A 25,705-nucleotide genomic window follows, 5' to 3' on the forward strand; every position below is an offset into this window, starting at 1 on the left:
GTGGGGCTTGTTTGCCTCTGCTGCTGTAGTTTGCCCTGTGGTGATGGCCAAATTATGGGCTGAATATGTATAATCCCTATTCCACCACAGGCTTACAAGCAAGGCTACCGTATTAAAACCTACGCTTCCCAAGCACCATTAACAGGAGAAGCAAAGAGACACCGAGAGCAACAATAACCATCCCTTGGATATAGAGGACAGCCCTGAACTCAGAAGGGTTTCCTGGCTCTGGAAACCCAGAAGGCACTGAAAGATCTAGAGCATGAAGTCGTGGAAGCTCCCGCGTTAGCCCTGCCAGGCTACAACAATCAGTTTCTATCAGATTTCCCTGAACAGGAGGGACAGCCGGTTGGCCCCAAAAGGTCAGCAAGGCGCAGCATGTTCCTCAGGAGAACTAGACCTCGTAACTCAGGGCCTGATTTCATGGACTGAGGCTGTTGCAGCAGCAGCTGTGGTGGTGGAGAAAGCAAGAAATAGTGTCCTGGGGCACCTCCTAAGGCTAAGGGTTCATTCCTTACTTCCTTGTCCTCCCCTACAGAGTTCAAGCAGGTGCGGATGTGCCACTGTGGGGAATTACGTTGGGTTATGGCAATAACCGTAAATGGTCATTGCCTTCTTTGGTGGAACTTTCCATAAACGCAACAAGATACGCTCAAACCGCTGCCTCTCCCCTAGGCTGTCTTGCCCTGGCTCTCTGCTGACAGGAGGGAGCAGTGGGTGGTGTCAGCCTGGAGGGGTGACAGGAGGGAGAGCGGGCGGTGAGAGGCGTGGGGGTGAGAGGACATGGGGCGGTGATGGACCCAGGGCTGTTGGGAGAGCCAGCGCGGGCCCCGGGGCTGATGGGAGGTGACGCTGGGTGGCGAAGACCCAGGGGGTGGCGGGAGGGACAGCGCAGACCTCGGGGTGTGACAGGACACCGGGCAGTGACGGACCTGGGGGGTGACAGGACAGCAGGCTGCTGGAACCCCCTCCCCTAAGGGCCACTCGGCATTAGGGCAAAGAGGGCAGGGCTGCCACACCCACATGATGCAGGTCTTTCTTCATAATGTGCTGAGCATATGAGGAGACCATGACACCGCGTGCTGCAGTAGACGCCATCCCAGAGCAGGCACCGCCTGGCCCCGACCATGTCCTGTGTCCACTACAAGTTCTTCTCCAGGCTGAACTATGATACGGTCACCTTCAGCGGCCTCCACATCACCCTGCGCGACCTCAAGCGCCAGATCATGGGCCGCGAGAAGCTGAAGGCGACCAGGAGCGACCTGCAGATCTCCAACGCCCAGACCAAAGAAGGTGCGTGGGGGCGGCGGGCGCGGGGCCTCGGGGACCAGTGCGGAGCTGCACCCCGGCGGGGAGCTGCATTGCAGGGGGGAGCAGCACCCCAGTAGGGACTTGCACCCCAGCGGGGACCTGCACCACTGTGGAAAGCGACAACCCGCAGGGGACCTGCACCACCGGCCCCGGCGCCCCCAGGGGCCCTGGCACCACCTGCCAGACGGTGGGCTGGCCCAGCTGGTAGGTGACGGTCTGGAGCCGGGCAGGCTCACCGGACACCGGCAGCCCTGGGGCAGAGGGCAGCACACGGGCACTGACCGGTGGCGGCATGGCCGTGGTGGTGAAGCTCATGTCGGACACCTCCGATGCCATCGGCAGCTGCAGAGGGAACCTCTCTGTTGGGGGAAGCAAAGAGGGGTGGTGGGGTGAGCTACTGGTGGGCAGAGGCCGTTGCGGGGTTACCCAGAGGGCAGGAGCACCACGAGGAGCAGGAGCTGCTGCTGTACCTGCCATGGTGGCGGGTCAGTGTGGGGTTTGTCTGGGGCAAAGAGTGTTCTGGGGTTCTGTCCCCATGGCAATCATTCCACCAGCACCTGCCTCAGCCAGCCCTGCCAGGGTTTCATTTTTCATGCCTGAATGACTGCCCATCTCAATGACTTCCCATCCTGCTGATGGTTTCCTGTCCTCAATGCTCATTTCTCATCCCGGTGAGGGTTTCCCATCCCCACGGTGATTTCTCAGGCCCGTGATGGTTTCCTATCCCAATGGTTTCCCATGCCCACATTTCCCTTCCCAAGCACGATTTTTGCAGGGAGCTGAATTTCCTGCCCAAGGGGAAGGGATGCAGCCAGTACGGGTGGCCCTGCGATGCCAGCGTGTGAGCTGCCCCATCCTGCCCCAGTAGGGAGGGAGGGGGCACTTTTGGGGGGTGTTTTTGTGCTTCCCGTCCCTGGAATCCTTACACGTGCATACAGAGTACTGTTCTTTTATAACCTTGCCCGTGCAGGAGTCCTGACTAAATGTTGACCTGATCTTGGAAAGAACAAAGTGGAGCTTGAGTGAAGATGGCCGACTTGCTCAGATTTTTCTGAGCACTCTAACCTTTTACAGTTCCGGGACTGTAACTTTTCATAATGGAGATCTAGTAACAGAAGCAATGCTAACCAAAGCAAAAAGAAAACAGGATTTTAAATATCAGTGGAATATCTACCTATAGAGTCATGTTCTGTATACGTTCTTACAAACTGACTACTGCTTTTTTCTGTACTGATGTTGTTTTCAGAATACACAGATGATGACGCCCTGATTCCGAGGAACTCCTCGGTAATTGTCAGAAGGATCCCTGCTGGAGGAGTTAAAGCTACCAGCAGACCCTCTGTTACGTGAGTATCCGTAAAGCGGTGTAGTCTTTGCTCGGGGGTTCAGTGAGGTCACTGGTTTAATGGATATTAGTTTACCAGTGGCGTTCCAATTGCATCTCCCTTGTTAAAGCGGCTGTTAGTTTTTGTTGTCCTGGGGTAGGTTTCAATGGACCTGTCCCAAAGCAGACTGACCTTTTTAGGCCTGCTGGGACATGGGCTTCAGACTCCAACAACGGTAACTTCTAGGATGAATATGTAGGGTTTGTTCTTGGGCTTGATTGTTCTGAGACCCGAGTTGTAGATGCTGTTTCCTCCAGGTGGAGAGATGCCTTATGCTATGGGCTTGCTTGTATTGCTTTCAGAGTAAAGACAGATACGCACCGTAGTGTACACTTAGAATTTGTTCCCATCCCAGAGGAGCCCGATTGTCAGTGTTTGTCTATTTCCTGCAGTTGCGGGAGGAGGCAGGATATGGCAGGTACTCTGAGGCCCCAGATCTGGGGTGTATCGGTTGAGATTACAGCTACTCAAATGTGATCCTGCCTACAGGATTGTTGCGGTCATTTTGGGATTTTGGGATTGTTTTTTTTAGTTGCACTGAATGTGAGAATTTGAGAATGAGAACAGTTTATATGTATGAATAGATGTCCACATTCACTAGATTATCAGAACAATGTCCTGATGGGCAGGTTTCATAACCTGTTTCACTGCTTGATGTTGGGCACAAGTGCTCTATTTTAAGTTCTGATCACCTTCCTTTCTTTCTCCTTCCAGAAGTCGAACGGAGCCAGTGAGCGGAACACCAAAAGCAGTATGTAAAAGCATAGGGTCACACATTTTTCTGCACACTGCACTGAATTCTGAACAACGTAGCCTTGTATGAAATTTTCCAAACACTAGCTTCATATAATTTCTTCCAGTAAAACATAGCCTATGCTGCAAAGACAATGGATTTGATTCAGCATAGTAAGAACTGCGTAATGCCATCATTTGCACAGTTCTAATGGGACTATTGGTATTTGTGCCCAGTCACGCATTGTATTTCATCCTGAATAGGCGAGGCTATTTCCTGAATGGCTTTGTGTTGTACAGATAAGGTACGATCGTTCTTAGGCGATGTAGGTTCAAGGTTTGCACAACTGGACGTGGTGCCGTGCTCTCCATCTGTCTGTCTACAGCTAGTAACGTGTCTGTTGGCGTAGCTGCTTGTGCGCTTTGTGTTTCTTGAAATAAAAATGCTCCGGAGTGTATTTTTGCCATTTTCACCTTGTATCACTTAGCTTCTGTTTTTGCTTGCTTTGCCCAACGGTTTTTGAGAACGTTCATAAAAAACACCGAGAAACCATTGTTGTTAAACTTGGTACTGTTTCTGACTTTGACGTGGGGGTTCAAACAAAAACTAAAACTGACATACGCCCTACGTTCTGAGGACAGTTCTGGGCAGCTAAACGAGTCCTTTCCGTGCCTTTGAATACCTGGGTATTTGTTCCTGGAACTGTTTATTTGCAGTGATGTTGTTTGGGCTCCTCCAAGTACATGAATGTCTTTAATAGATTGCCGTGAATGTAAATATCGTTGCTACACAAAGTGGTATTCTAAAGTTCTGCATTTGCTCTTTCCGCTTTCTCTGATGCAGCAGCTTCATCTAATAGCTTGTCTGCAAATGAAAATACCTGAAACCCAGTGCACAAATTTTGGCGCAAGGTTAGAGCCTGGGGCCTTTGTGGGGCATTTTTCACCAGGTTGGAAAACACTGTCATTCTGCTGCTGAACTATAAATAAGTAACAGAAGGAAATGCTTGACTGGTAACAGCCTGGATTTTGATTTAGTCTTCTGTTCAGTTTCTTTAGTTCTCTTTAGTTTCTGCTTAGTCTTCCGTTTGAAATGGCAGTTCATACATTGACTGTCGATTCTGGATTTTGGATTATTTGGGGTTTGGGGGTTGTTGGTTGTCGAGTCGTGTCCCCGCCCCTCCCCAGTTCTTCTGCAGTATTGCCTTAGGGTGGCAAACAAGTTTCATGGAGCTGTTGGTGCTAACTGACTGGTTGGAGGGACTGGCAGGAAATACTTCAGTAGAAATATAAAGGAAACAAAAAAAGACCCAGGGCTGGAGGGCCGTGGAAGATGGCCGTTGGGCAAACGTGCTGAACAGTACATCAGTTACCCTTCCTGACCCATTTGACAAGGTTCCCTCTCTGAGATACTCTGGAGCAACAAGCTGATCTCAAGCGGGTCTGGTTAGTCTAGTTTCTTCTCATTAACCGCATGGGCACTCTTAAGCTGGCGTAGCTTTGGACTTTGCCTTGAGCTAATGCAAATGACACGAGGTCGGAAATGCCTCTTGCAGTCACACTCGGAGCGCATCGTGCAGACTTTCAGACTACGGTAGAGGTTAACTATTGCTATGTTTGGACTGTACAACTTGAATATGTGTTTAATTTTTTGTGAACAGATGGATGACTCCTCTGCATCTGCTTCTCTGTCCCAGCTTATTCAGGTATATGTATATTCTTACCAAATACTTCAAAAAAAAAGTGTTTGCTTCATATTTTTAAATCTTGTACTGTGATCCAGAGCTGTATAACTGTTGTAATGCCAACAATGCTTTACTTTAATTCTTAATAATGTCAAGTATTTATGTTAACTTTAAAATGTGTGTATGCTTTGATCCTCTCCTGTAAAGAGCAGTTGCCACTTTGGGGAGATAGAAGGGGAGAACCTTACCAGCACCAACGTCACGTTGCACTAGTGCTCATCTCCAAGACACAAAGGAGAAGCACTTCAAAGGCCGTTGGCCATTTTTCATACATTTCGTTAGTTCTGCTTTGGGGAGGAGCGCTATTTTTACAGAAGCATGTCACTGGCTGTAAGGGACGGACATTCCAGGGGGTGTGGAGCAGCCAAATTAGAGGCGTGCCTGGAACACGGACAATTGCAGGGCTATTTCTGAATTTCTAGTCCTCAGAGCTGCAGATCCATTCTTTGAACGCTGCACAATTTCATCAGCTGTCGTATAGATACAGTGGGCAACACAATCTGATTTCCTTGAACGCAGACTTTTTGACGCTGTGATTATGTCCCTAGCCGTGTCTAGGAACATACCCATGCGTGTGTGTGGCATGCTGGCGGAGGTCACCTTCTGGAACTCCTGCCACGCTGCGGTTTGCTGTGGAGCTGCTGGCGGTTTTTGCCCGGGAATGTGTAACTTTGGCTGGGAAAGCACTAGTCATTGCGCCTTGTGAGAAGGCGTAGTGCTAGCCGATTCAGTGCCTGGGCTTTAAAGTTACAAAGATCAGAGAAGGCAGGGCCTAATGCAGAGGAGCTCGTTCTTTCCTCTGAAAAGAAAGGCTGGAGTTCATTCCCAAGACAGAGAAAGCTCTCCCCACTAGCCGCTTCTTCCCTCTCTCACCACAGACATGAAATTGTGGACACGTGGCAAAAATATCGGAAAAAATAATTCATTTGGAAGGTAGCCACCAGAAGAAACTGGTCTGCATTAGTGCTGTCCCTAAACGTGTCCTTGGTTCTGTAAACTTAGGTGAAGTTTTACTCTAAAATGTGAGAAGCCGTCCAAGAGGAGCACACATTTAAGCTTTTGAGAACATTGAAGTTATTTCAGAACAATACAGGAACAACACCTCAGAGCAGCTCAAAACTGTGACTTACTCTACCCTCTTTAGCACAGACTGGCTCAGCATGGAGTCAATGTGTTGTAAAAAGTCCTCTGGTTTATTACTGCTATGTACGAAATGCCATATTTGAACTTTCGCCTATCCCTAGAAATGTTTTGTGGGTTTTGGATGTGTCCTGTACATCTCTTGGGTTCAAGCAAATCAGTCAAGTGTCTGTGAAGTTTTCTGTCACGGTTAATGGAAATGATTTCATAGATGTCGATCTGCATTATGTTACAGTTGAGGAAAAACTGTGTTTAGGAAACAACCATTTAATAAAATGCTGAAAGTAGTTGGTTGCTCTTGCGAAGGAATGCACCTAAAAGCAAAGACACGAGTGGCTGATCTGAAGGCTTGGTGCTGGACGGTCCAAAGAATGTACAGTCCCTCCCTTAGACCCTGCTGGTATCTGGACTAGTGTGTAATTAAAACGTTTGAACAAATAGTACTTTAAAAACCAAGAAATCAGCTGGTTTCCTCCATATGAAGATCTAGTTCTGCGTAAGGCTTATATTACAATTTGCATGGTAAAAGGACACGGCCAGCTGGAGAAACCTGCAGGTTTTGCTTACCGTAGTTAGCTCACTTAACACAAAGAAGTTAGCAGGAGCTCTAAAGTGTTTCTAACGTGTGTGTCGACTAACGGCCTGTTACACAGACTGCCAGTCTGGCTGAAGCCAGCGCTTCCGAAGAAGATAAAATAAAAGCGATGATGATACAGTCTTGCCGTGCATATGAGCCAATCAAGTAAGTGTTGATAACGCCAGATCTGTTCCCCAAAGATTACGGAGGAATGCTAGAGATGGTTGCTTTAACAAGAGAGACACATGCACCCCTTTTTCTTTTTTTTCTCCCAAAAAACCTTTTAGTTACATGAAGAACTGCCTGGGTCTGCCTCCACCATCATATACTTGCTTTCGTTGTGGAAAACCTGGCCACTGTATAAAGAACTGCCCAACAAACGGGGTAAGGTTGGGGGGGACTTCTGGTGTTACTTTGTTTTTGTTTTTTACCTTGGCAGTGAGGTAACAGATACATGAACACGCATATTAAGACGTGTTTCTCTTGGGGTGAAATAGAGAGGTTACGTGGCAAAGTTGCAAAGCCCTTCAAAATTCAAGGGACACCTGCAATTATCAAGGCAAAATTTTCTTTCTTCCAGGCCATCACAACAAACATATCCAGAGATCTTTCTCTGTCAACTTTCATGCATATTTTTCTGTATTTCAATATGACTGGAAATTTATTGTGGGTTTTAACCCTTTCTAAAGACAGTTCACAGTTTTTAGTATTTTGTACAAAACCAGGATGTTTCTGTTGGCCCCATCTATTGGATAGCTGCCTGGTGTAATGACACAAGCCTCTGGCTGAGCGTCCCTGCCATTTAACAACAATCACGGAGATGTCGTTTTAAGTGTGGGTCTTGAGGATACGCCTGCATTTCTTTTCCTACCAGGACAAGACTTTTGAGCCTGTTCCCAGAATTAGGAGGAGCACAGGCATTCCAAGGAGTTTCATGGTGGAGGTGAAAGATCCCAACACAAAGGGTGCTATGCTGACCAGCACGGGAAAATATGCCATACCAATTATTAATGCGTAAGTATGGGACTAACGGGACTGACCCAGGAGCGAAGGAGAGGAACCGTGCGTCAATGTCTGGGCGGCAGTGCAGCCGAGTGGGCCAGCACCTCTAGTTACGGGGGAGGAAGCACTGGCATTGCATCTTAACCTTAACACCTGTGATACTTTCTAATCCCAAGGCCCTAAAATAGGACGCTCCTCCTGTTCATGCCCCTGGAAGCTGGTTAAACTTGTGGCGTGCTAAGAATCAGTATTTCTGCAAAAGGTTTCCGAGGTGTTTGCAGTGGAGTCGTTCTCTTTGAAAGCGCATTTTGCTTCTGTCTGATGCTGCAAAGGCTCCTTGCAAAAGTTAACAAATGGCTGTGGGAGTGAGGTTTCCTCCCCCTCTGACTTTTATCACCTCCCCTGTGTGAAAGAGGCTGCAGTTTTCCTGTTGCTGTAAACTAAGAAAATACTACTGTGTGCTGCCAAGAGCGGCTGCTCTGAAATGCACTCGGTGGCACTTCTGGTGTTCTGCCATGGACCTCCTTTTGTAGAAGCTCTAACATAGACTTCTTCCATTTCCAAAACTTAATTACTCGGAGACTGACTTGATCCTCAGCCTGCCATTTACTTTTACCCTCTGGCAACGGAGAGGTGGGATTCATTTCACACGATTTCTAGCTGTCAAAAAATTATTTGCCTAGTCTGAGCTGATTTCTCCATTGACCCAAGGAATGGGAGAGGTCTGCAGCAGGAAAATTGTTCCCCCTCCCTCTTCTCATCCTGTGGCTGTAGAAAAGGAGTTTCAACTAGCGGCCTACGTTTTAGAAGGCTAATGTGGCGTGAGAAGAATTCCATCTGTTCTCTTCCCGAGAAAAGCCAAAGCTTGGAAAAGTTCTCCTTGACCCACCTTTAACTTTTTGCTCTCTCCTTCCCCACCCTCCTCCAGGGAAGCTTATGCCAGAGGAAAGAAGGAAAAGCCTCCCTTTTTACCGGAAGAGCCGGCCTCCTCCTCCCCCTCCGATGAGCCTATTCCAGATGAGCTCTTGTGTCCCCTTTGTAAAGATATAATGACCGACGCAGCTGTTATTCCCTGCTGTGGAAACAGTTATTGTGACGAATGTAAGTGTGACCCCATGGCTGTTAATTCAAAACATCACCTCTGATCCTCTGAAAGCAGAAACAGGAGATCAGGAAATTACTTTGTCACCGGCTCTGTGTAGTACTTAAGTCCAGCCTGAATAGGAAAGGACTCTTCTCCTATAAAGGGCAAAAGAAAGGCCGAAAGCTTTTTCCTCCTTTTTATGTATCTCGTTAAATCCTCTTCGCACGTGGAAGGACGAGTATGAGAAGAGGGCGTAACTGCGCAGGTGATGACACTATTAGATAGCGAATGCATTTCGTTTGTCCACAGCCCTTTCCCTCATACAAAATCACAGAGCCAACGCTGGTGACTTCCTGTGGTCTGCAGCAATCGGGTAGTTGGGCATTTAATGCACATTCTCCTCCACGGGATTGTTGGCTGAAACCTTCAGAACTCAAACCTGCTAACGGGTTTTTGAGGTCTCTTTTATTCACTAGCCCCAAGGTTGGTGACTTCTCACTGTACTAGAGAGTGGAAAAAAGGTGAGTCAAGACATCAAGACACCGCCTACTCCACACCTCCAGATGTTACAGGAGTGAAACATCAGAGCTGTACCGTTATTGGCTGCATACCAGAAGATTATTAGGCTACTGAACTTGAGCTTCATGTTCCCAATTCAAGATCATCTTCACCCATTAATCATATACATGGCTTTATAACTGATGAGAACCCCAAAAAATGTCCTTAGTTTGGCTAAAATCTATTTTGATGACTCTAATTGCACACAGGTATTAGAACAGCGTTACTGGATTCTGAGGATCATACCTGCCCAACGTGTCATCAGACCGATGTTTCTCCTGATGCTTTAGCTGCCAACAAGATCCTACGCCAGGTAACGTGATGGCTTTTCTGTGAACTGCTTGTGAGAGAAGTCTATTCCTGAAAGGCTGAAAGGGAAGAAAACATGAATCGGCAGCTCCTGAAGCAGGGCTCAATTGAACAAGGCTAAATTTATTTACTCCTCCAATGCATGATCCCTTGTTACAGAAGCTTACAACTCCTTAGAGACAGTCTGGCAAATTCAGGTCACAGTTTTAACATGATTGCCTCCCTTTCAAATTCGGTGTTGACACTGAAGTGCTTTAAATACAGACACCCTGAGTTACCAGTCATTAATGCCGGCGCTTAATGCGATGTGTTCCTACCCCTGCCTGCTGATTTATTTTAGGATTGATAGCATTTACAGGAATAGGCGAGTGATGTTCCTCTGTGGAGCCTTTTGTTTGTGTGCCTCCTGAAGTTTCCTATCCCCTTTTTGTCCATGTTTTTCTGCCTCTAGGCTGTGAACAACTTCGAAAATGGAACTGGCTACCCTCGGCAGCAGCAGCCGCAGCAGCCGCCACCGCCACCACCTCCACCACCACTCCTGACTGTCGTGCCTCCCGCCGCGCTGGTGACGGCCGCTAACCTTTCTAAACCTTCCTCTCAGCCAATCAGCGGGTTGTTGGAGGAGAAGGTTAGTTTGATTTCAGCATAGGCACTGATCCTTGTCTTTTAGTAGAGCTTCGTTTCCAACTGTTTCCAACCATTTTTTGCCAAGGGCCGTCAGGTTCCTCTGCTAAGACAAGCAGCACTGCCGAGTCGTCTGGGCCCCCAAGGACAATCAATACCCACAACGGGTAAGTAACGCTAACTTTAGAATGCCTTTAAAAGTCTTACCTTCAGATAAACCGAATGGGATTTTTTTCTTTTTCCCTCCCTACTGCAACAGGTCATCCAGTGAGAGCCACTACAATTCGCTCAGCAGGTGCCGGATCGGGCTGGGAACTGTAAGTGTCCCACAGAAATTCAATGCATTACTACCGGTAACTGTACTACTACTACTGGTTAAAGGAGGCTGTAACACGTAACTCCTGCAACAGCTGATTTGCAATGAATAAGTACGCACAGGTAGTTGTGGAGAACACAAGCGGTAATTAATTTTGAAACGGCTTACTTTGAATTGCCTTTAACAAAGGGATCTGTGCTTGCACTAAGATTATTTAAAATAAAACATCAGCAAAGGACTGACAAGGGGACTGCCAAAAACCAACACTTTCTGGGGAAACCGTAATGACATACGAAAATTAAATATAATTATAGGATCAAGTGGAAAGCCAGGCTAGAAACTTGGAAGCAGAAACTTTACATGCTAACAAGTTCTTCAATTTGCAATAGCATCATTACATAAACACATGGAGAGAGGATAAAAAAAAACCAAACCAAACCAAACAAAGCAAACCAAATTTGAGAGGAAAAAAGTTGGGGAGTGTGACTCTTTTTTCTTTCTTTTTCTGTGTGGTTTTTTTTCAGGTCCAAGTCTCCCTGCAGCGCTTCATCTTACTGTAGAAGTTCGTATACCTACACCAAGTCAAGATCCAGTTCTTCCCCCACTCACTCCTACTCTCGATCATTCAGTCGTTCCCAGTCTCGTTCCTCCCCGCGATCGCCGCCGCATCCAAGAAGAGGCAAAGGGAAGAGTCGTAACTATCGCTCCAGGTCAAGGTCACGCGGCTCTCCCCATTCAAGGCTAAGGTCACCCCCGCACAGAAGATACCACTCACGGTCAAGGTCTCCGGTATTTAGGGGCCAGTCTCCAACTAAACGGACTCTACCTCAAGGGGAAGGAGAAAGGGAGTGTTTTAACAGGTCCAGAGAGGTTCCACCATATGATAGGAAAGCTTACGAGGGCAGATCCCGTGACTTTAGGGATCCATTTGAAAAGGAAAGATACAGAGAACGGCGAGGGAACTCTAGACACCGGAGTGAGAAGTTTTACAAGGGCTATGCTGTTGGCTGTCAACCTCCACCTCCACAAAACAGAGAGGACTTTTCTCCAGGTAGGTTTGGTCCACCTGGCACCAGACGAGAGAATTTGCCATGTGCTCAGGGACGTAGGCAGGATTATCCTGGTGGGCAGAGGCACAGAAACCATAATACAGCTGGAAATTGCCCTGAAAAACCATGTGGAAGAGAGAGCCGTGGCATCAAAGATCCTGAAACATCAGAAAAGAAAGAGGTGGAAAAACCACTGGGAGACAAGAAAGGCAATAAAGATAAAAAGCACCGGAATGAAGGATTTCCAAATGCTGAGTTGTTGGAAGGTGCGAGAAAACCAAGAGAGGCAGCTGCAGCAGAAGGTGTTACAGCGGAGTCTGTCTTCATGCTCCCAAGCAGAGACGATGCCACCCCTGTGAGAAATGAGCCTATGGAAACAGAGTCTAGTGCTTTCAGACTGGGGTCTGAAAAGGAGGAAGAAGAGAAGGATAAGCCAAAAGCAAAGACTGACAAGGCCAAGCGGAAAGTAGAAGTGGCTCTTCCTCCTAAGACGGACAATACAGTAAAACCAGCTGCAGGTTCCAACGAGAAGGTGGACACGGGTCGTGACAAATCTCCTCGACTGGAACCTCCTGCGAAAAAGGCAAAGGAGGACTAGCCAAAGTCAGGCAGCATTAAAACACCTTCCTCTTGAAAGGATGAGGGTGTTTTGATGCTGTCCTGCAGCGAGTAGTTGCTACTTGGGGAGGATAGAAGGGGAGTGCCTTATCAGCCAAGATAGAGCCGTTTCTGGAATACGGGCAATTGCGTGGCTGTTGTTCTCTTTGTTTACTCGCACCTGTATAAACACAAATCGCATGTTCATCAATAAAGTTAACACTCTTTTAGCCTCGTGTGTTCCCTGGCATGTCTGTGTTACATTTCTAACTAGCGCCTTACCATGAGCTAACAGAGATGTCTCAAAAATGATTAGGAAAAAAGAAAAGTAATACTCCTGGAGTAGGAGGGGAGACTCAGTGTTAGTTAGAACTAATTAAAGTCAATGAAAGACAAAGCACAGCCATTCCCTTCTTGTTTGCTCTGACTGTACCTGCTTTGGGTTGTGGGTAGGCATAGGCAGGGTGGAAGCCTTGCATCTCTCTTGACGAGTCCTCTCTCTCTCCTTCTCCCCGTGAAAGCAGAATGCACATTAACTATGCACACTAACAGGCGTATAAAGAAAAGCTAGGGCCCTGGGGCCATTGCCACTGCCTAATTCTCTTACTATCCCGTTATTTACCGATTTATGTTCTGGAATTCCTAAATTTGGTACTAGAGCAAACCTTACACAACTCATACTCTTTGGGGGGGAAAAGATACACTCACCTTCCCGTTGTGACACTAATGGGTATAGCTTTCCCTCTGCCAGCTGGAAGCGTGCTGACTTCCCACAGTGCTTTACTGGCTCAGGACTCGACAGCTGCAAAGTGTTAGATGAGACCTAGTTTTACATGAACAGAGGAGAAAACAGTTCAGTGGCACACAGGAAAGACAGAAAGGAAGGGAGAAAAAGAAGGGAAAAACGGAGGAGTTAGTTAAATCCGTTACCTTTAGATCTCTCTGGCAGAAGGCCCTACTCCAGAGAGGCAATCCCATCCAAGAAACACTTTGCAGGCATTTAGAAGTCAGCAGGATACAAGCAAATACAGAATTTCTTTCTCAGATTAGGCTCATGGGTTCTCTTCTATGTTTGCACTGTGCACAGCTGATGTTCTGTCGCGCCGCGTGTTTTATGTCTGCTTCGTGTGACTAAGTGAACAAGACACAGCTGTTGCTCACAGACAGGAACTGTGGTGGTCAAGGTTAAACAAAATTCTCCCAGAGAGCCAGGGCAATATTGCCCATTTGGTTAGAGATGGAAGAGGGCCATTCGTCCTCACAGGCGCTGCTTGTTTCACTTGCTTGAGGGAGAAAAATGAAGTAAGACCTTACATCTGGAGATCAAATCTCACCTTCTAAATAGATGTTGGTGTGCCAGCACCAGCACTGAGTGAGGAACTACCACCGCACTTTAGGGAATTGCTTTTGCAGCCAGACTTTTCTGAGCTGCTTCCAAGTGCAGCCTTCAGAGTTCACCAATGCAAGAATTAATCGTTATTTCTCACAGCTGATATTTTTTGCTATGGCATGACATGGTAGCATTTGACACGGAAGCCTTGAAAAGCCCTAAGATTAGGTACAAGACCACCAGTGTTTCCGTGGCATCTGCCTCATCACAAAAGTCATACTTATGACCATGACCTTTCAGAGGCAAAAATTACCAGCTCAGCCTTTCTCTTTCTACTTAATCACTTTCTTTTCAACTAGGTCACCTGAACAGCTTACTTTTCAATTGTCAAGAAGATTCATTACAAAAAATCCCCAAATCCAGAACATCCATTTTACTGCAAGCTACTTAAAACATGGTGAGTGATACTTGAATATAGAATCACGGAACTGTTAAGGTTGGAAAAATCCTCTAGGATCATCAAGTCCAACTGCCAACCCAACACTACCAAGTCTCCTAAACCACGCCCTGAAGTGCCACGCCTACACGTCTTTTAAATACCTCCAGGGATGGTGACTCCCCCACCTCTCTGGGCAACCTGTGCCAATGCCTGAGCACTCTTGCAGTAAAGTTATTTTCCCTCACACCCAACCTAAACCTCCCCTGACAAAGCTTGAAGCCATTTGCTTTCATCCCATCGCTTCTTCCCTGGAGCAGAGACCAACCCCCCCCCCCACTCCAGCCCCTCTCAGGGGGCTGCAGAGAGCGAGAAGGGCTCCCCTCAGCCCCCTCTTCTCCAGGCTAAACCCACCAGCTCCCTCAGACATTCCCCAGCACACTTGTTCTCCAGACCCTGCCCCAGCTCCGTGGCCCTTCTCTGGACACGCTCCAGCACCTCAAGGTCCTGCTTGTCCCGAGGGGCCCAAAACTGAACATAACATTCAGTGCCCCACCAGTGCCGAGCACAGGGGCCCCATCCCTGCCCGGCTCCTGCTGGCCACACCATCGCTGACACAAGCCCGGCGGCTGGTGGCCTCCTTGGCCACCTGGGCACTGCTGGCTCATGCCCAGCCGGCTCTCAGCCAGCACCCCCAGGGCCTTCTCCGCCGGGCACTTCCCAGCCCCTCTGCTCCAGGCCTGGGGCGCTGCCTGGGGTTGGGGTGACCCAAGGGCAGGACCCGGCCCTTGGCCTTGTTAAACCTCACACAATTGGCCTCAGCCCATCGATCCAGCCTGGCCAGGTCCCTCTGCAGAGCCTTCCTGCCCTTGAGCAGACCTACACCCCCACCCAACTTGCGGTCGCCTGCAAACTTACTGAGGGTGCACTCGAGCCCCTCAGCCGCATCACCGACAAAGCCACTAAACAGGAGGGGCCCCAAAACTGAGCCCTGGGAACCCTGATCGTGACCGGCCGCCAACTGGGTTTAGCTCCGTTCACCACCACTCTCCGGGCTCGGCCGACAGCCAGTTTTTTACCCAGAAAAATGTTGCTCCCTTCCAAGCACAGCCACGGTTATTACGCTGTGAGCCCGCATGTGCGCACCCAGAGCTCTCGCAACTCCACTTCTGCGCCCAAGATGCGGCTAGAAACGACTCCCCCCACTTCTCCCACCCGCACCCGCAGCCGCCCCGTTTCTGATGCAGCCCACGACGCGCGCCACGCACGGGCGGAGCCGTCTCTCCTTCCCCGCCGCAGGCACGGGCGGAATCCCGGCTGCTGCACGCGCTGCCCCGGCTGGGAGAGGGCTCCCGGGGGACAGCGATCGCCTCGGGAGCAGCTCTTCCCCGCTGCCGAGGGCAGGGTCACCCGCGGCGCGGTGCCGCGTTCCCAGCCCCGCTCCGCAGGCGGCTCCGGCGGTCTCCGCCCGCCCCGCTGCCGCTCTCCGAGAGGGGGGGGCTCGCGGCCCCGAGCCCTCACCCCATCCCCCGCCGCTGCCGCCCCCCGTCCCGCCGCCCCAGCGCGGAGCACATGTGCGCGGCCGCGCAGCCCTACCTGCCGGCTGCCCGCCGCTCCTCTCCGCCGCCGCCCCGCCGCCCCCCGCCGCCAGCCCCGGGCCCCAGGCGGAGCCCCAGGCCGCCCGCACGCCTCCGGCACGGCAGGAGCGGCAGCAGCAGCGGGAGCGGCCCCGATGGCCCCGCCGGGCCGGGCCGGGCCGGGCCGGGCCCCTCCGCGGCGCTCCTGCGGCTGCTCGGCGCGGGGCGGCCCCGATGGCCCCGCCGGGCCCGGCCGCCCGCCCCGGCCCGCCCCGCCGCCGCCGCCGCCGCCGCCCGCTCCGCTCCGCGCCCGGCCCCGGGGCTGCGCGGGGGGCTGGGGCAGGGGGGAAGGGCTCCGCCGGGAGGGGGAAGGGGGCGGCTGGTGCCGCTCAGGGGGGGCCGCGGCCCCCGCCAAGTGCCGGGGTGAAGCAGGCGCCCTCTCCCATCCGCAGGAGAGCACAGCTGCCTCAGAACCCCCCGGCCGCGCTCCCACGGCGGCTCCGGGGGGCATCGAGCGTCGCGAAAGACACCCGGGCGGTTCCTTTTCCTGGCCCTGGAAGCGCGTGTTCTGCAAAGAGGCGGCGGGAGCGGGCTGAAGGGCTCCGTGGGGCGGGGGCAGCACAGGAGCTGCAGGCAAAGCTGTGGCTCAGCCTGAGGACTCACAGGGCTCATGGGCAGCACCCCCTGCCCCGGCAGGACTGCCACAGCGTACCCCGAGGCAAAGCCGCCAGCCTGCAGCCTGCTTCGAGTACCCAGCTGTCCTGGGTAGAGACTGGGGGTCCTCACAGCCCCTGGGGGTGTTGGCATGGCCAAAACCACTCTCTCCCGTCACTGCCTCTCCAAAGCCCTGCCTGGCAGGGAGGCTGCTAACCTCTCTCTCTCTGAAAGTGCAGCCTGGTGATAGTCGTAAAATAAGATAAATGCAGGCTGCTGCCAGCAAAGTTGGCCGCAGGCGTGAATGCTTTGAGCAGACCTTTCTGCCTCTCTATCGGGAGATGGGGACAGGACAGGCTGTGAAATGCCTGTCCGAAGGCCCTTGGGGCCGAGGCCCCTCGCGACTCGCACTGGGGGACATTGCTGGAGGAGAGCATGCCAGGAGACGGGCTGTGGTGGCACGAGCCGCTTCCCTTCCCCCCTGCAGTCTCTCCTGCGTGCTGGTACAAGCCACTCGCCTGCACATCTGAGCTGTTGTATTTAGCAAAGCAGGCAGCCAAGCACAGGAGCGACTCTTAGCTGATGCGGTGCTGGGCTGAGTGAGGGTCTTGCAAAAATGATAGTGGGGACTGGAACCCCCATACCTCCCCCTCAGTGCATCCGCACAGAACTTGCTCCCTTAGCAGGCAGAAAGTGATTCCTGACTCAATACTGAGCCGGAGCAAAGCGATGAAGCAGGAAAAGCTTCACTGGGAGTTTTCATACTCTGGGCAAGTTTGATCAGAGATGTGGTCACGTGAGCCTCTGAGTAGGATCCGTTTAGGAGCACACAATAACTATTGCCAACTGTTTCCTGCAGCACCAGGGCTTGTTAGCTGACTTGTGAGCCAGGCTGAGCGTTGCAGCGCCGCAGTGCTGTAACGAGCTGCTCCTCCTGCCCAAGGGACCGTTACGAGCTCGCCTGAGGCTGAAGTGAAACATGGGTTCAGAGATCAGTGCCAGGGTGCCTGGGCAGCAGCCCAAGCTGCCACCCCTTTGCACCCAAGGGTTAAGTAGCATCGGTGGGTGCAGACGCTGGGGTACATTTTCCAGAGCTCATGTCGCTATCCATTTATACCAACAAGGTGCACAAAGGTCTGTGAATCCAGGCAGGTTTATTGCATTTCAAGCCGGGAATAAAACTCCTCAACTCCGGGAGTATTAAAGAGCTGGCACTGCTTTATTTGGCACCGGGTGCGCGGGGGAGAAGTCCTCCTGGCGTGCACACCTACCATAACTCCTTTTTGACATTTATACATGAAAGTTAACGCACCACGCCTACCTAATACATAACCACTGACCTGGCTGGGCATCCCCTTCTTCCATTGGTCAATATAGTCTCTGCTTAAGTTTAAAGGTACAATGTGATTTTAATTCACTGCGCGTGCTCAGGAGGAGTGGCGGGGTACTCCTTTCATCCCCCAGTTGAGTTGGTGGTCGCAGTCTCCCCCTGCCAGGATTACCTTTCCCCCAGTGACAGTGCTTCAGCAATTGTCCAGTTTTTCAGGGCGGCTGGGTCCTGAGACCATGGAAGCAGGCCAGAAGACCTTGCCAAATTCTTTGCTGAAGCTTCTGGGAGCTGCTTCTTCCTTTACTATCCTTATGGGCAAATGAGGTAGAGCAGGATAAGACTGTCTTGATCACGATAGTTCAAAAGACCTCGCAGGGCAGCCAGACGGAAGGTGTTGAATGAGGCCGTCGCTGCTGTTGTGCCCGTCATGCCACAGCAACTGCCCGTCTCAATGATTTCCCATCTTGCTGCTGATTTCCTGTCCTCAATGCTGATTTCTCATGCAGGTGAGGGTTTCCCATCCCCACGATGGATTCCCATCCCCACGGTGATTTCTCATCCCGATGATGGCTTTCCATGCCAGCAATGATTCCTCAGCCCCGTGATGGTTTCCCAGTGTCATGGTTTTAGCTGGGATAGAGTTAACTTTCTTCACTGCAGCTGGCCCAGTGCTGTGCTTTGGACTTGGTATGAAAACAATGTTGGTAACACACCGATGTTTTGGTTGTTGCTGGGTAGTGCTTGTACTAGTCAAGGGCTTGTCTAGCTTCCCATGCTCTGCCGGGTGCACAAGCGGCCGGGAGGGGAGGGGGCACAGCCAAGAGAGCGGATTCAAAGTGGTGACCAAAGGGACATTCCATATCATGTGACGTCATGCCCAGTATGTTAACTGGGAGGGGCTGGCCAGGGGATGGAAGCAGGAATCGCGGCTCGGGGACGGGCAGCGTCGGTTGGCGGGTGGTGAGCGGTTGTATCGTTTGTGTTTCTGTTTTTTTCCCTTTTTCCCTTATCCTCTCTGTTATATTATTATCATTATTATTATTATTAGCATAATCATTCTTCTTATTCTAATTATTGTATTGTAATTGTTAAACTGTTCTTACCTCAACCCACAAGCTTTGTTATTTGCTCTTGCTCTTCCGATTCTCTCCCGCGTCCCACAGGGTGGGGGCAGTGAGCGAGCGGCTGCGTGTTTAGTTGCCGACTGAGGCTGAACCATGACAGCAGGACAGGCTGCAGGCTCAGGGCTCTTGCAAGGCTAAAAGGCCCAACGAAACCAAGGTCTTCGCCCCTTGGCTATCAACCAAAGTCTTTGTCCCCTTGGCTATGGCAGTTGCCTCTGCCACCAAGGCTCAGGAGGAGAATCTGCACTGTGAGGTTTTCAGGCTCTACTTTCCCAAGGGCTCTGGTCAGGGCTTGGCCTTTCTGCTTCATGAAACTAGCTAAGGGTTTTCTCCCCATCAGGGACGCCTGCATTTTGCATTTTTCAAACCATAACCACAGCCTCCAATTACTTTCTCTAACGAGTCCATGGGGAGGGAGGCTTTGTCGGTAACAGCCCTTAGTGGGGCCCATTAATGAATGCTTCAAGGTACTTTGGGTTTTGCTTCTGACTTTGACTTCCTGAGAGGTTTGTTCAGTGTCCTGACAGTATCTGAGGTTCATGGACTCAGCCCCAATACACCGGGGGGCTCCTTAAAATACTGATGAGCTCGTCCTATAATTTTTTTCAAATCCTCAAGACTTAGGCAGCTAATGGAGAGGTTTTGTAGGGGCAGAAGATTACAAAGAGCATCTAATACAAATTATTTTAAAAGGTATATTTACGACTTTTCAGTTTAGAAATGTATATTCCGTTGATATTGAGCCAGAGTGTTTCTTCAAGGGGCTTGGACAGTTAGGAAAAGCAGGCCCTTAAGGTCCAACACTGTACGGACAACCTTGCTCCTCACCTCCCCAGCGCCAGCATTTCTCTCATCAGCTACCTGTGACTTGCGTCGCTTTTCCGTACATCACGCTTCTCCTCTGAAGTTTGCAGCTGTATGCCACAGCTCCTTTGCACCAACTCCCAACCCGTCTTCCTTAGAGAACTGGCTGTATGCAGGTACAGCATCCAGTAAAACATCGTAAAGTTTCATAAACAAGAAAAAACACTCTGCGACCATACGCTAAGTAGAAGCTGCGTCCAATGAGGTTACGTTTCTACGAGGGATAGTCTTACGAGGAACGTTTTAGGGTGATAGGTACAAAAAGGTAGACATAAATATAATTAAAGAGTCATCTAAGGAGACAACTAGACTGTTGGAAGACAGGTAATATTTGCTCCCTGAACCTCACAGCAGCAGCGTAGGTGAGGCGACTCTGAATGAACAAAGAGCAAGGGAAGAAGAAAACTGGAGAATAATGGAAAGAGCCTTTGTGTGGACAGCCTGCTGAAACTCCTTAACACCCAACTAGATTGAGGGGTAATCCCTGCCTTAGTCAATGTGATCTTTTTAGGTGAGTCTTTATCTAGTTTCTAGCAGTTTCATTTTTTCTGCTCTTGATTTACATAAAAACCCTATAAAGCATAAACACTGTTGTTCAGTAATGCACATACTCTGTCCTGTGCTGGTAAAAGTTGGTTTAGGTCTAATCGGTTCCATATTTACCATTTGTGATAATAATTTGATTTCTTCGTGTAGGGCTGTGATCCTCTCTGCGCTTTCATTAGTGGCTTTTTCTAATTCTCTTGACATATTTGCAATAGCTCTTTCTAGTTTTGCAACCCCGTAACCGTGGTATAAAAGCTGTTACAGAGGTGGAACTTAGTGCCACGTTCTGCCCGAGGGCTGTAAGACTTTTTCCTGCAGGTATCAGTAGTTAGGAGCTACAGAGGCAGAAGAGATACTGGTTCTAACCTGAGCGGATGGTATTAGTGCACTTAGAATGCACTTTTCAGCTCAGGCTGAGGCCGCGTTTGGTGCCTTAATTTTGTCTTGTTTTACGCCACTGCATTGGAAAACGGGTTGTGTGGCTGTTGCAGAAACTGCTCACTAGCAACGTTTTGGCTCAAGGGTGTATCTGTGAGTTAGAAGCTGTGCAGGCACTTGGAAGCCACCTTGCACAGGAGTGTTCTCTCTGTCTAAATTATACTTTGGAATGTCTTGTGACTATAATTTCTTTTCTACACCAAAGGCTGAGCATCATTTCATCGTTCGTTTCTAACCGTGCTGTTTTTCCTGGTCCTACGTATTGACCCTGTCAGGGCAGTACTGAAGTTTGATGGCAGAACATTTATGGTGCATATACGTAAGAACTGTTCTTAGAGAAGTCTCTTTTAAATCTGCTAAATGGTGCTTGATTCTCAGAGATGATAATGGCTTCTTATTCCTTAGTATGATATTTCAGTTTGATAATCTGCCGTCTTGATAAGTTTCAATATGATTCAAGAGTTTGGGATATGACTTTTCAGGAAGAAGACTTGTAAGGTGTTCTCATTCCTTAAACACCAAATTTGAGTGAAGCTTGAGTGAAGATGGCCTACTTGTTCAGAATATCCGAGCTGTCTACTCTTTGACAGTTCATTAACTGTTGCTTTTCGTAATGGGTATCTAGTAATAGAAGCAATAGTAATCTATGCTAAAAGTGAACGGGGTTTTACATATCAGTGGAAAAAAAAGGTGCGATGAACTCTCTTTTTCAGATGCTGGGAAGGCTGTCCTTCTTGGGCAGGGATGCGTGAAAAGCGCTCTCGTGCCTGCCCAGTGCTTGCCTGGCATGCAGGGAGAGCTCAAAAGTGGCAGCTCCTGGTGGGTGGTGCAGCAAGGCTAGAGCCCCTCCAAGCACAGGCTGTTCTGCACAAGCAAGAAGCCCTGGGGAAACGGAGCCAAGGGAAGAGCAGAGCTGGCTTCTGCTCCGAACTTGCCATGGGCAAGAGAGGCAGGGAGAGCCAGGGCACGAGGGGCACCTGGGAGGTGCAAGAGCAGCAGGCAAGAAGCAGGGGAAAGGCCCAGAGGAGCCCTGACAAGGGGCTGTGCTCAGTGCTCGAGCGGACAAGAAGCAAGGCGCGGGGGCCACCCTGGAGGCCTGTCCTGGGAGTCGAGAAAGCTTCCTCCCCCGGGCGCGGGGCATGAGGGCCACTTTGGTGGAGCAGGAGCAGCAGGCATGTGGCCCAAAGGAGCCCTGGCAAGGGCCCGTGCTCAGTGCTGCAGAGGAAGGCAAAAACCCGCGGTGACACTCTCTAGCCCACACCGTGAGGGGAAAAAAGCCTTCCTCCCCCCTGCAGCTGCGGGGCCCCAGAGGCCATCTCGGTGGCACATGCGCAGCAGGCAGTAACCCATCTCAAAGGGACCAGAGGAGCCCTGACAAGTGGACCTGCTCCAGGCTGCAGAGGAAGGCAAAAAACCCCAGGGAGCAGTGCCAGTCTGCCCTGGGGGAAAATTCCTCCCGGAGCCCGGTGCTGGTGATGCGTGGGCTGTTCCCAGAGCACGTGGGCAAGACCTGCCTCCTCGTCCCACAGGCTGGTTGCGCCTGCCGGGAGATGCCCAGGCCTAGTCTCCCTCCATGGAGTCGTCTCAGGGGCTTGCAAGAAAAGCAGGCCATGGGACGCTGCTGCCTTTTATCCTGTCCCGGGGCGTGGGGACTGCTGCGTTGCCGAGTGGTGGCCCTGCGACATGGGGATGACACGGGGGCCCTCCATGCGCAGCCCCAGCCGACAGCCCTCTGCCCAGCCTCCTTCGGAGGAAGGCTTTTGGGGTGCTGGCCCTGAGGCAGTACCCGTGTACCCAGGAGGCCCAGGGGTCTGTCCCTGCCCTTCGTGGCCATGCACTGGGCACAGCTGCCGGCTGGGCATCCCTGACGTGTCCTCTACCACTCAGCCCCAAGGAGAAACCTCACGCTGTTACTCATAGAATCAGAGAATGTCCTGAGTGGGAAGGGACCCACAAGGATCATCGAGCCCAGCTCCTGTCCCTGCACAGGACACCCCAAATTCACACCGTGTCTCTGAGGGCCTTGTTCAAGTGCTTCTGCAATATTGCCAGGCTTGGTGCTGTGATGCCTCCCTGGGGAGCCTGTTCCAGGGCTCCACCATCCCCTGGGGGAAGACCCGTCTCCTAATATCCAGCCTAACCCTCCCCTGGCACATCTTCCTGCCATTCCCTTGGATCCTATCGTTGGTCACCAGAGAGAAGAGATCAGCGCTTGCCCCTCCTCCTCCCCTTGTGAGGAAGCAGCAGACCGCCATGAGGGCTGCCCTCAGCCTCCTCTTCTCCAGGCTGAACAAACCAAGGGACTTCAGCCACTCCTTGTACGGGTTCCCCTCCAAACCCTTCACCAACTTCGTGGCCCTCTTCTGGACGCTCTCCAGTCGCTTTATATCCTTGATGTCCTGTGGCGCCCAACACTGCCCACAGCACTCGAGGTGAGGCCGCCTTCATACGGTTGGTGACTGCCCAGCTCTCCAGTCTGTCCAGATCCCTCTGCAGGGCCTCTCTGCCCTCAAGAGTGTCAACAGCTCCTCCCAATTTTGTGTCCTCAGCAGATTGAGTTAGTAAGTTAGTATTCCTTCCAGTCCTACATCCGAGTCATTTCCAAAGAGATTAAGAAGTGCCGGGCCCCAAGATGGAGCCCTGTGGAACCCCGCTAGTGACTGGGCGCCAGCCCAATGTAACCCCATTTACTATAACCCTTTGAGCGCGACCCCCCAGCCAATTGCTCACCCACTGCATTACGCGTTTATCCAGCTCTATGCTGGACATTTTGTCCAGGAGGAGACTGTGAGAGACAGTATCGAAAGCTTTACTGAAATCCAAAAAGATGCCATCGACAGGCTTCCCTTGGTCAGCTAGGCGGGTAACCTTGTCATAGAAGGCAATAATATTCTTTGTTGAACGCCAACAGTTGCTCCCATTTGTCGTCAGTCTCCAAGTCTATACTCTCGTGGGACTGCTCCAGGCCTTTGCAGGAGGGCTTTAGCAACGGGCTTGGGGGGCGCGGGGGTGGTTTCCATTTCTCCGGGGCCTGGAGGGTGCTGGGCCGTTCCTGCAACACCTTCTTGGCCGAGTTGGACAGCCATGTGGGCCGGGGCGGAGGCGGGCGGGCCGGGCGTCTGTCCAGGCTGGTGGCGGCTGGTGGGGGCGAGGCTCCTGAAGCTGCGGCGAGGCACCTGCGGAGAGAGGAGGCTGCTGAGGCCCCGCCATGGCTGCGGAGCTGGGGGGGCGCGGGGCAGAGTTGCACACCCCATGGGGTGTGGGCACCCGGCTGCACGTGGGAGCTGTGGGCACAGAGAGCTCTGTGCAGAAAATGAGGCTCCCCACACCCCTCAGCTGGGGCTCTGCTCCCATGAGCCCATGGCTTGGCCCCTCTCGGCCCTGACCGTCCTGACCTGCCTGCTCTGCACGTGTCGGGAAGGAGACCTGACCCCGGCAGACCGCGGGGACCAAAGCTGGGCAGGGCACTGCAGGGCCAGGAGAGCCTCCTGTCCTCCTTTCTCAGCGTGCCTGGCAGAGGCCAGCACTCGGCTTCCCTGGCCAGACAAGGCGGCAGTCTCGGCTCTCTGTTCCGTGAGGTGCTCTCCATCCTCTCTTCAGAATATATAGCCAAAGAGATACGTACCCCTGCACCTGCCTGTGCTGAGAACACGCACGCTGGCAGTGCTGGGGTGCAGGCAGGACAGGGTTACTCTCTTTCTCCAAAGCAAGGCTGAGAGCTGGGAAGGTTCCTCACTTGCTGGGACACCTTGGCCAAGGTGAACATCTGGAATTTACAGCATCACCTCACAGGCTGATTTCTGCTGCTAGGTTCTAGGGAGATGACACTATGGCGCTTCTCGCTTTCTAGGGCAATGTCATCCCTCGTTGGTTTTCTTCCTGACCTTGCTCTGCCTACGTCTGTTGCTGGGTCTGCGCTTGTCGAGGCAGGGCCACTTTTAACCCACACTTGCAACAGTAAGGACAGGTTTCAGAAAAGAGTGCCCATGAGTTGAGAGGACAGTTAAAACATCTTACAGCAGAAATCTCAGGAGAGTTTGGCCAGTAACTAACTCGGCACTCCAGAATACCCTACCTCGAAATGCTGCGTGGCTAATAGCAGCCATCTCACACGGAAGTTTGGCAACGCCTCCCCCCTGCCACCAACTCACCGTCTTCTCTTCCTCCACAGACGGATGGCACAACAGGAAACCATCCCAAGCAGCATGGAGCCCAAGACCGCCACGCCGCCTTCTGTGTAGTACTTCCAGAAATCTTCTGGATCCATAGCATTTGTGTTCCTCTTGCCACCCACGCCTAGAGGAATGACCCTGTATGTTAGTGTGTCCTGCACACTACTGCTCATCTCACAGGAGGCCTGGCGTTGCCAGGACATGTTCCTTCTCTCTTTCTTAGCTTCCCTGAAGCACTGAACATCCTGGGGCTGGTCCATAGAGGCATCAAAACCTCAGCTTCCCAAGTCTTCTGGCTAGGAGTGATATATACCCACCAGGTGCTGCCTTGTCCCATTCCGTCAGGATTTCTTTTAGGATTTCTGATGACGGCTGGGAAGATTTGCTTGTCTCAGCTTTATACACTGCTCTTTGAGGACCTTAACGGAAAGTATAAAGTTAAATTTCTCACAAATAAAATCTTGAAAAGGAGTGCTTAGTCTGGGAAGCCGGTCAAGAGTGACTACTCACCCCAGCCATGCCAGGTGAGCTCCAGCACAGGATCCTGGCCAGAAGCTGGAAGAGCCCTCCCTGTACCCACACCTGCAACCAAACACCCACGAGAAGTTTCCATCATACATTGGTACATTTGCTGTCGGAACTGAATAGCAGAACGTTTAAGGGGATCACATAACGACATGGCACACGCGGCCTGTATTGTTGCACCTGCAAGAGATGCCTCCCTCACATCTGGGCTTTGAGCTGGCAGCTCTCAAAGGAAGTAAAAAGCCATGACATACCCATGCGATCTCCCAGCGCGTCAGCC

The 25,705-nt window shown here is 51.3% G+C and overlaps 1 protein-coding gene across 1 annotated transcript; it reads left to right on the forward strand.

Moving 5' to 3' along the window:
• The first annotated feature begins 1,104 nt into the window (after positions 1–1,104).
• LOC142050899 (E3 ubiquitin-protein ligase RBBP6-like) lies at positions 1,105–12,430 on the forward strand. Its single transcript, XM_075080115.1, has 12 exons — positions 1,105–1,293; positions 2,558–2,657; positions 3,411–3,447; positions 5,090–5,134; positions 6,967–7,055; positions 7,178–7,274; positions 7,765–7,904; positions 8,821–8,993; positions 9,744–9,847; positions 10,295–10,471; positions 10,727–10,734; positions 11,308–12,430. Exons 1-12 carry the CDS (start codon positions 1,128–1,130, stop codon positions 12,428–12,430), a joined length of 2,259 nt encoding a protein of 752 aa, XP_074936216.1. The 5' UTR covers positions 1,105–1,127.
• Positions 12,431–25,705: the final 13,275 nt, after the last annotated feature.

Source organism: Phalacrocorax aristotelis, unplaced genomic scaffold, assembly GCF_949628215.1.
Source record: "Phalacrocorax aristotelis unplaced genomic scaffold, bGulAri2.1 scaffold_45, whole genome shotgun sequence".
In the NCBI taxonomy this organism is placed as follows: Eukaryota; Metazoa; Chordata; class Aves; order Suliformes; family Phalacrocoracidae; genus Phalacrocorax; species Phalacrocorax aristotelis.